Source organism: Marmota monax, unplaced genomic scaffold, assembly GCF_021218885.2.
Source record: "Marmota monax isolate L192 unplaced genomic scaffold, Marmota_monax_Labrador192_F-V1.1 WCK01_AAM20220418_F8-fsc00137, whole genome shotgun sequence".
In the NCBI taxonomy this organism is placed as follows: domain Eukaryota; kingdom Metazoa; phylum Chordata; class Mammalia; order Rodentia; family Sciuridae; genus Marmota; species Marmota monax.
Window position 1 is genome coordinate 3,635,085 of NW_026692854.1, and position 11,014 is coordinate 3,646,098.

Sequence of the window (11,014 nt, forward strand, 5' to 3'; positions counted from 1 at the left end):
ATCTACAAAGTGAGGTTTGCAGTTTCACTTTGCAGCTTTATTCATAGGGAGCAGCAAATAGCTCCTTCCTATCTTTTAGCATGGGCCCAGTGTGGCAAAGAAGCACATTTCAGACTATTAGATGGAAGGAGAGATCAGTTTTTTGTGGGGTTGCATGGGGACAGGGCTTCCTTCTGAATGAGAGCCAGGAAAACACTGTACCTGGGTCAACTATTGTCCCGATCCCACTGGGAGCCCGTTTGGACAATGGATAGTGTATCTTTTCCCAGCACAGCCTTTGCATATTTTACTGTCCTTACAAGTTGACTGTGGAGTCTGGTCAAATTACATACTTCTTCAGACTGCTTTTTACAGGGAGTTTCAGCACTTTGTACTATTAATATATCTAAGATTCTCTCCCAATGGACAAGCAAAATGTTGATGTTTATGCATAATATATGCCTAATTTCTTAGAGCATGGAGCACTTTACCTACTGATAACATTGTGTGTATACCTGCAGCCACTGATAAGTGGACCTTGTGTCCTAAAAAAATCTTAAACCATGGAAGTGGTGCATGTGTGGGAGAGGGAGTGTTAAAACTAAGCATAACTAATTACTGTGTGTAACTCTTTGGGACTTTTGGTTTTCGAACCAAATCAAACTTGGTATAGAGCTCTCAGACTACCAGCGGTGACTTTACCCAGTGACTGTCAGTATGTGCTTCTTGATATTTGGAGCACAAGGTCACTCCTCATAATTGTGGATGCAGGTGTTAACTCACTTGCCTGATGTCGCAGCAGGAAAGGCAAGACCCCTGTGTGGATGGGAAGGTTTCTTGACAGATTTCCCAAATGGAAACCCCACTGAGAACCACAGTTCCCCAACACCCAGTGCTGGCTTGATTGTTATAGAAAAGTGGCGGAGCACCAAAGCTTGTGTGCCTTTGTTTCCTCCAGGAGAGAAACCCTACAAGTGTACCTGGGAAGGCTGCACCTGGAAGTTTGCGCGCTCCGATGAACTGACACGGCATTACCGCAAACACACGGGAGTGAAGCCCTTCAAGTGCGCGGACTGTGATCGCAGCTTCTCCCGGTCAGACCACTTGGCCCTGCACCGCCGGAGGCACATGCTGGTGTGAGGACCGCTCGCTGTCCAGCTGGGCGGAAGAGCTGGATCTCTTAGCGGCACCCAATTCAGCAGGGCTGAATTCCCTTCACAGTGTTAACTCAAAAGGGCATCACCATCCCACGATGTCTGCAATCAGAGCAGGAACAAGAAGGAACACTTCTTTCGATCTGAAGGTAACCCCCACCTTGACTACACGAGAGACGGCTTCACCCTGACATGGGAGTTCAGCCACAAAAATGCTGAAGAGACAGGCATTGATTGTTTTCCGTGCTGTGTCCTCTGCCATTTACAGATGTTTGTAGCTTGTACATTTTCTGAGCTGTCAGACAGTTTTGTTATTGAGATCTTAAAGGTCATCTACCACAAATTGATAGCTAGAGCAATTTGGATTTGGATGAGTTTTCAATTTGGATGATTCTCTCATCATGCCCCCCCCCACTGCCCCCCACCCCACCTTTAACCCCCTTTTACAAAAAAAAAAAAAAAAAAAAAAAAGATTAGTTCTTAGCTAAGTAAGCCAGAACCCACATCCAGTCTGTTACCAGCAAGCAGCATGAAAGTGGGAAGGAAGAAGTTGTTAGAGAGGTTCCATTACCTGAAAATAAAGGCCCTTGATTCAAGCAGGCCCTTGCAATAGCGATGGCAGCAACTAGATGTCCCTCGCAACTTGTCATCATGCCATGCCCTAAAGAAAACCAACATTGAATCTCTCATTTGTTTGTCGTTGATTGTTTCTGTTTTGTTTGATTCTGTTTTGTTCATCTGTTTGAGCAGAGGGGCAGCGACATTTCAGTTGAAGTCTAGTCCTGGTCTCTGCCCTGGCATGGACTGGCACCAAGGTGTTCTGTAGTTGAATAGGAAGAGCCTGTCTAAAAAACCTACTGCCCCACTTCAAATCGCAGTGTTCTGTCACCTAGGCATCATCTCTTCCTGCCCCCAGTGTTTGATTACAAGGAATCAGGGGAAAAAACTTTCTTAGACACACTGGCACCAACGTAAGAGGTGGGGCTGCCCAGGCAAAGTCAGTGAACATGAAAAATCAGACAAAGCAGAGATGGAAATAATGCACCCCTTGAGGAGAAAAGCAATAATGAATAAAAGGACTTTCCTACAATAACTTCACTGAGGACTCACGTTACCAGTTTTCATACTTACTAAAGGGATTGTAAAAAACACCCCAGCATTTTAGGTGTCTTGGTTACATTTACGGCACTGAGGTAATCTTTCTGCTGCTGTTTGTCCTGCTCAGTTGAGTATCACAATTAAAGATTATGCTCCCCCTTTCTTGTTTGCAAACAGTTATTTGGTGACTAGAAAGGCAACAGAGGCACAGCCAGGAATTAGCTCTTCAGTTAATGGGTCAGTTCTTGGAATTGAGTCAGTGGAAAGGGAATGGTCCCGCCGAAGACCTGCCATGGTGCTAAGTTTCCTCTGTTGGAGAGCCAAGGATAAGTCTCTCCAATAGGTTCTTCTGTACCTTTCATTTTCTAAACTGTACCAGGACCCACTGGTCCTGCATTGGCATCTACAGGGATATTGAACCTACTCATCCTGTCACGAGGATGAGAGGAAAGTAGAATCCCGCCAACCCCCTAAAATTGTGAACCTTTTGCAACTAGTGAAGCATACAGGAAACAAAGCAATACATCATCAACAAGCAGTCTTTCAGAAAAATTAGCATATTTTTGTCCCCACTAAAAGACATTTTCCTGCCCAGCTTTATGTGGCTAAGGGGCTTGTTGAGATTTTTTTGTTGTTGTTGATGTTGTTGTTATTGTCATTAGGATTTTTTATAGCTTAGATATAAAAGGTCTCCAGCATAGACCTTTGCAATATATTTTAATTACAGACACTTGATTTGGGAAATTGCACAAATTAACCTCACAATATTTCTAGCTCATTTTTAAATGTTTGAACATTCTGAAATAGTTGCCGGTGACAAAATTATTCTTTTTAGGATCATCTTCTAATTCAAATAATCTTACTCTGATGAAGCAAGAACTGTGAACATTTCAACAAGGACAATTTGTGTTAGATGGTATTAAAAGAATTTTAACAAATGATTGAAGCAACAGTGTAAAGAGTTTCAGGTCAAATTCTGACTTCAAAAATATGTGTTCTCTGTTTTCTGCCAGGCCTGAAAAACACATCGGGCAATTTCCCTCCAACAAGGGCTGCAATTCTATTGATAAATAGCTTCTTTAGCTACACAATCTGCTACCCACCAACCAGTGGGTTTTCTACCAACTGGAACATTTTTTATCTGTACTGTATGCAACTCAATTCTCATTGCCTGTGACCATTCAGAATAGAAAAAGGTTTCTTGATACATGCCAGCACTGGTCAGTGGCAAAGAACAGAGAGGGGCTAACACAGCCATGAACCCAGAACCTAGCTGGCAGGTCAGGGAATCACTCAAGGGAAGTGTAGATTTGAGTTAGTTCTGCCTATTCTCAAAAGAAGAGCCAGCCCAGTCCGTGTCCTCTCTCCACCAGCACCCCCTCCCCCTGCTCCCAGCAAGCAAAGTCTTGAGAGTACTGTATGTAGGTAGGCATGGTTTTTGGAATTCATTGAACTGACAGTGGAAGCTTCCTAAATGACAGCTTGATTTAAATTTAGCAAAGAGCTCTCTAACAACATAGGAAAGATGTAGGGAAGTGAGCTTTTCTCCTTACCCTCTGGTCATGGAAATCAGAATGAAATGGCGAGTTAACTGATAAAAACCTGTCAGCATCACACCATCTCCCCCTCTCCACAGAGCAGTACTTCTAAGAAGGGAGCCAAGGACAAGTAAGTGAATGAGTTCCTGATCTACCCCAGGAACTGAAGCATATTGTGGGCTTGTTTTGGAATATAGCAAATTCACCTTGGTGAGTTTCCTAAAGATGTTCCCCCATGTTAAGGAAAGTGGTTTGGGATAGAAGGAAATGGAATATGTATAGGCATAGAAAAGTCACCATACCATCTCATGTGCATTTCTAGCCTCTTTTGAAAAGCACAGTGCATGATGAACTATAGAAAAGGGACCGAATCCCAAAGGACTTAGCAGCTGTTCCCTAAGTAGATACATTCTTTGGTTTTAAATTTGAAGCTGTTGGATTTGCAGCTAGGGATATGTGCATGTTTGGGAACTTTGATACACACAGCTGTAATTTTTAAGAAGCTGCAGGAGACCTGACATTCCTTTTTTGCATTTTAGAGATTGATTACAAGGGAGTTAGGGGATTTGAAAAGTTAGGATGTTTTAGTAGAGTCCTTTTTAGTCTGATCTTGTTTGGAGAGAGATTCACGCTTCCCCATCCACCTCCAATCTCCTCTGTCCATTTTATGTGGACTGTGTTGATAACTTGTCTTAAGTTCTATTAAGGCATCTAGATGGAGATTCCTAATGGCTTTACCATAAAGACTATACTCCTGTCTTTACAAAACACATAGGATTTTTTGTTTGTTTGTTTGTTTTCAAAGACAAGTAAATACCAATAATATAAACCACCTTTTAAAAAAAAAAAAGCACTTTTTATTCACTTTAAAGTTTAAGTGGGAAATAGGAAGATGAATTGTCAGGGGGAAAAAAAACTTAAAAATGCTGCAGTGTTTACAAATGCCAGTTCTAGTTGATTAGAAGGGCTGTTTCCATCATGGATGAAATTTGGAATAGCTTATGCAAAGATTGTGTTCATTTTGATATGACTTGTTTTAATTTCAAATCGCCATTTGTGTTTTAAACATAAATATAATTCTGCACTTTGAAATCAGTTCACTAGAATAACATGTATATGGATAAAGATGCAGTATTCCTTATTCTGTACTTTATTTATTATACTTACCAAAGCTGCAATTGAATAAATCTGGTGAGGTGAGGCCTTCAATTGTATTAATATGCCTTTGTTATGCTGTTGTGACTGCTTAGAAATGTAGCAGTGGTGTTGTAATGAAGCTGTCTTAACATGGATAATGAGGATGCACAGAATTCAAGCAGTATCAATGCCAGCATCCATACTGTGGTCTGCATCAAAGGGATTGAATATGAGGTGACTCTGAGGAAGCATAATAGGCCCAGGAAGCCTTAATTTTCATAATTCATTATCTACTCTTCAAATTTGCTCTTTACCAATGCCTGTCAATTTTGGGGAGTAAATGTATTCTGTTAAAACATCATTGACCAAATCTCTTCCTTTATTTTTTCTGAGGTAGTGCATTCCATGAAATGGTCTTTCCAATTTGAGTCAGTTTCCTTTAGGAAAGTAATTTGGTAAGCCACATCTCTCATACTTCTACTTGTCCCCACACTGCCTTCCACTTACCTGGACAGACTCCCTAACACCTGCACATGTGTATACATACCTGTATATGCAGCTGCCAGTGAGCTAATAAATATCAACAAAGAACTTTTTTAAAAGAAAAAAAATTTGTAATAATCCATACTATCTAGAAATGTAAGTTATTTACCTTATTAGGGAATCAGCTTATAATACTATATATGACTTTGCCTGCATTTTATAGTTAAGAAAATGTACATAAAAATTATAAATGCTATATTTTCACAGTTTCATTATAGAGTAATGTCTGTTTAGCAACCCATGTCCATTGGTATTTTAAATATGCTGAATATTGAGCAATTGCAATAGAAATTCAGATTTTCATAAGAAAATGAAATAGAAGGATACTGCATCTTTAAAAATAGAGTGAAGATATTTTACTGTATTCGTAACATATGCGATAGTGGAAAAAAAGTATTTTCAAACATGCAAATTTTACAGAGGTTGTAAATAGTTTGATGAAGTATGTCGGGGGAAAGAGCTTCTAGTTTTCATCACAATAAAAAAACAAAAACAAAAAAAAAAAACCTTGTCCAGATATGCCTTGTGTATCTTACACCCAGTTAGCGATATTGCCATGGGAATCCTGTCCCACTTTGTCAGAGCATGTTCCTTGTGCTCTGTAACAGTGGGGTGGCCACTTGTCATGGTTCAGCCAGGATGGTTTAAAACCCACTGAAGTCATTTTAAGTTGCTACAGACACACTGATTCCAAACTCACAATGTCTTTTCCTGAAAAAGGGAAGCAGCTACCCAAGATTTTACTTGTGCTAAAGAGGAGCATCTGGTGATTGTTCTGTCTTCTCAATTATCTTCCTCCTCAACAAACTGGTTCTTGATCAAGAAAACCATGCAAGTATTTATTCTTATTGAATTCTAGAGGGATTGCTTTTCAGTGTAGCTCATGTTGACAAGATTAAGTGCTGTGGAAATGGCTACATGCTCAACGAATCTATACTGGCGTTAGAAATAAGCTAATGCCCATTTTTAGAAATGAACTAAATGCTGAAAGTGCCTGTCAATAATCATGACCAATGAGATATTCCTATACTTTTACACAGCAATAATTCTTCATCAGACTGGGTTTTTTCCTGCACATTTTGAAAACATACACATAGAGTAAATATATGCATGTAATATATTAAATCTGTTCACATACCCATGAGGGGGGAACTTTTCTGTCTTTTAAGTATACCTTAATCTTCTTTGCAGTTAACATTTCTCTGAGTTTCCTTACTTGAAGGATGTACAAATGCAAATATGAGCATCAGGTTATCATCATTGTACACTATGGCATATGGCAATTATACTTTTCAGATTAAAAAATTATACTTTTCAGATTAAAAACTTGATTGTGATTTTCCCCAAACTTAAGAAGCAGTATGTATGGCTCAAAAAGTTTTGCTCAGTTAAAAATACCAATGTATTTAAAGCAAAACACTGAGGGATTTTTGTCTGCTTAATTTATCCACTCATATCAAATGCACAAATCTACCTTTATATTTATTCACTCCCTTTTCCTAATATTTCCTGTTTTCATTTAAGAACCATTTGGGGATGAATACTGACAAAATCATTTCTCCCCCAAAAGTCTACTGAAGTACTGTTGATACTTGGTAAGCCTCGCCTTTAACCAATTTTGCAGTTAGTCCTGAAAATTGCCTGATCCACATCCAGAAGTTCACTAGTTTTTCCTAAAATTATTTTACTGCTAAAAGTGGAGTCATGGATATCAATGTACAGTGAACCCTGGAAATTCTCCAACCTTGCCATCCCAGAGCACAAATTCACCCAAACAAGCTGTTGAGGCTATCAGCAAAATTATACTCTTTCAGAGCCAAACATTTGCTAAGAGCAATTTTAAAAGTATGAGTGATTAAACCCTCAGGCAGTGTAGACAACCGCGATGGACAGCAATCTCCAGGCCCAGACCACAGGCCTACAAAACCATCAGCTGTTTCTTCCTCCAAGTTTTAGACAGGAGGAAAGGAAGAAGGAAATGCACCAGGATAGAGGATGAAATAACCAATTAAGTGTCAAAGAAAGGCTGCTGAGTTCCTTAGTCCCACTGATGTCTTCCGATTGGGCTTCATTCCACATGTTGTCTGCAAGTACTAAAATACCTTGAAAGTGCAAAAATTCAGCAAACCATGGCAAGAATAACTATTCTTTCTTAAACACTACATGCCAAGCACTGTGCTAGGCGATTTTTAGACACATTACCTCTAATCTGTATGATGAATTCACATATTATGAATGGGAAACTGAGGCACAAGAGGGTTGCTGAGACACCTGTGTACACACACACACAAAATATAAATGGCAGAGTGGGAATGTGAAGCCACCTCTCTCTGGCTCTGAAGCCCATATCCTTTCCACTGTACCTCACTGCACACGTTCCCAGCAACCACCTTTTCATACTCCCAAGTAAGTTTTATTATAGATACTCTGCACAAGTATTTATCATTTTGCAAGTAAAATATCAGGATATGATGATTCATGATTTGATGATGGTGCAGAGTGTTTGAAATCAGCCCTCTCCTGGAAATTTATGAAGGATCATTATAAACAAATAGCAGCCACCAGATGTCTCTCTGACTTGTCACTTTATTCCAAATGTTTGGCCTGGAGCTCCAGAATTATTAAAACCCCTCCTTACTTAGTAACATTTTAGCCCAAGATGGTTTTTCTCAGTTCTACACATTTCTTTGTATCTATAGCAAATGCCTGCTAGAGTCTGCTGAAGGTGGGTTGGAGATGCTCACCTCCATGGAGCTAGTTAATACCAGAGCCTGCTCTTGCAGGTGTTAATGGGGTGGCGATCACAAACATTGAGATGATGATCAATGGTTGATTCCTTTTCAGTTTTCTCTCTTAACGGCACTGCCTTGGAATGTTTTAAATAGTCTTATAAATAATTTGTTTATAGTATTGTTGTTAGCTTAATTGAGTTTTATGTGAGAAGCTGTCCAACATCAGAGAAATAAAATCCCTACCCTCTGTATAAAGCAAGGTCTCTGACAGTATTGATTCATGGAAATACTAATGGACTTCAAAAACATTAAGAGAATGTCATTTCTCATAGTGTTTCTGTTTCTGAAAATGAATCTCCTGAATTATGATCTTTCTCCCTGTTAGTTGGCTGGGGGGAGAGATAAAACCTGCATTAACAAATTCTGAAAGCAAGTGTTCTGTGCACACAACCTATTGCAGATGGGGCCTCTTCTCAGTTAATTGGGTTTCACCAGCAATAATTTCCCAATGACAAAACAACCACTTTAAGTGAGTTGAAAGAGATGAAAGGTGGAAACAGTCATATCATTACTTTTTCTTTTTTGGATTTCATCTCTAGAAATTTGCAGCATTTCAGACATCAGAGTCTGCTCTTGGCGTAAAGCAAGAACCAGTACCTTCTGGTCTGAATTATTCTCTCACTTTCCCCAAAGAAGGTTAACCAAGACTTTCGCAGAGATTCATTTTTGTCAAGAATGAGGTGAATAGAAGGATAGCATTTGGGCCAAAATCTAGTAACAAAAGTGTCCAAACAATCAAAAAGTAAGATATTTTAGAGATCTACTGACATCTTCCCTTTCTGCTTATTTCTTGCTCCAAAGATACAACGTAAAACATTATAGAAAATCATTTGACCCTACTTGGGTTTCTAGTTTTCTATGGCAGAATTTTGTGATTACATCCAACCATAGGATATGTTTTGTTCCTCAAACTTTATTACATCGGATGGGTATTGTTGAACTGGGGCACTGGTGCCTATTTGCAAGGCTCTTTCCTATCAACTTGTCTGTCCACAGTTTGTTGTGTTTAAGGATTCATTTTTTTTAAAATCACCATCTCCCCCACCGGACAGTGGCTGTATTGTTTTGTTCATGTCTATGTGGGACACATTGCATCACACGGCAAACCAACTCTGTGGATGTGAGATAACCACTTAACAAAACCAGCTTGAAAACATCGTCTTATGTATTATGTCATCCTGCATCATAATGCAATTATGTGTATCATGATCATTTTTTAAAAAAGAGAAACCAGCAAATTCATGTTTGTCCATAGAAGAATGTACTCAGAACTTTCTGTGTTTGTGAAACGATGAGAACAGACCACCTTCAAGATACCCACCTGCCACTTAAAATGACTTAGTTATAATTAGTAGTAGTCTAGACGTTGCTCTTGGTGTGGGGGGGTCAATTCCAATGTCATTCTTTTGAATAAATCTCTCAAGTCATATTTGAAAAAAATACACAGAATAAAGACAACATCATCTTTGGCCAAATCAAGCAGGTATTTCTTTTCTTTTCCTTGACACTTAGCTCATTATACATGGTGATTAAATCACAAGATCTTTCTGTGTAAAAATACAAAAACATCCTTTAGTTTACAAAACAGTTATTCTAGGCTTGAAGCCTCTGAACAGCAAATTGAATTGATGGGCTGCGTCTGATTCACTTGATGGATGTAATTTTACAAATATTCCTGGGTCTCTGACCCCGGAGAGTGCCCAGAGGAGAACACACAATTAAAGAATAATCTCCCCCCCCCCCCCCCGCCATGATGCTGGCAAACAAGTGTGTTGAGTTCTTAAATCTTTGTTTGGTTTTCTGTTCAGAGTTTTAATTGCAAATGAATTTATTTCTCCAGCTTAAAGATCTAATTTCCTAATAGTTTTCCTCTGCATTTATATACTCTGTAGTGTTTAGGCAACCCCTGTTATAAGTTTATTAATATTATGTAAGTGTTGTTCTTGTATTTATGTATAGTGTATGTATTGTAAATATACTCAGAGCTTTTTTCCTTTTACTGTAAAATTGTGATTTTTTTTTTTTTGGCCCTATGATAATGTAAAGGGAGACCCTCCTAATGAGATTCTCTCAGAGGACGATTATTCCAGTCTATTCTCAGAGATTTAAATGAACAAGTGTTATCGTTTTTAATGGTGTCTCAGATATATTCTGTTGGTGCATTGCTTTTCTGTATTCAACTTTCCTATGAATTGAGCTGTGAACCGAAATAGAGTTTAAACCTTTAACTGTATGCATTTGTATAATTATCTGAATGAAGGCATGAAGGTTAAATAAAGCATTTTGTATGGAACAAAACTCCCTAATTATTACTAAGGCTGACTCAGACACTTTGGAAATCATAGTTATTAACCGTTCTAATTAAACCTTTGTTATGAAAAGTTTTACTATTTGTGTATAGTAATTTGAAACATGGAACAAGATAGAATCTACACCAAAAAAAAAAGAAAAATTAAAAAGATTTTTATAAAAGCCAGCACTCTGTAGAAGGGATCCCCAACTTAATATTTTACTGAACATAAAACTAAAAAGCAGTTCAGAAATTTCAAGTCATAGGAAAGGAACCTCTTTCAAAGCCGAGAGTCTAGTCCTCATGAATGATGATTTCTTCAGACTTTGTGTATCATGGAAGTACAAAATGATACATGTAGCACATGCGAAAGCTTGCTGATTTCTGTAGTTTTTTTTTTTTTTTTAAGAAAATTGGACCTATAGAAGGCTTTGAAAACAGGCCATTAATGAGTAGAATGTCTTTTTCAACTATTTCATTTGA

The 11,014-nt window shown here is 38.6% G+C and overlaps 1 protein-coding gene across 10 annotated transcripts in view; it reads left to right on the plus strand.

The window, feature by feature from the left end:
• Klf12 (KLF transcription factor 12) overlaps positions 1–10,628 on the plus strand; it is a 438,833-nt gene extending 428,205 nt beyond the window's left edge. For all 10 annotated transcript variants that reach the window (XM_058580971.1, XM_058580972.1, XM_046449453.2 and 7 more), the window contains one exon: positions 938–10,628. In XM_058580971.1, coding sequence (XP_058436954.1) covers positions 938–1,119 — 182 coding nt within the window. In that variant the 3' untranslated portion in view covers positions 1,120–10,628. The remainder of the gene's footprint in view (positions 1–937) is intronic.
• The last annotated feature ends 386 nt before the right edge of the window (positions 10,629–11,014 follow it).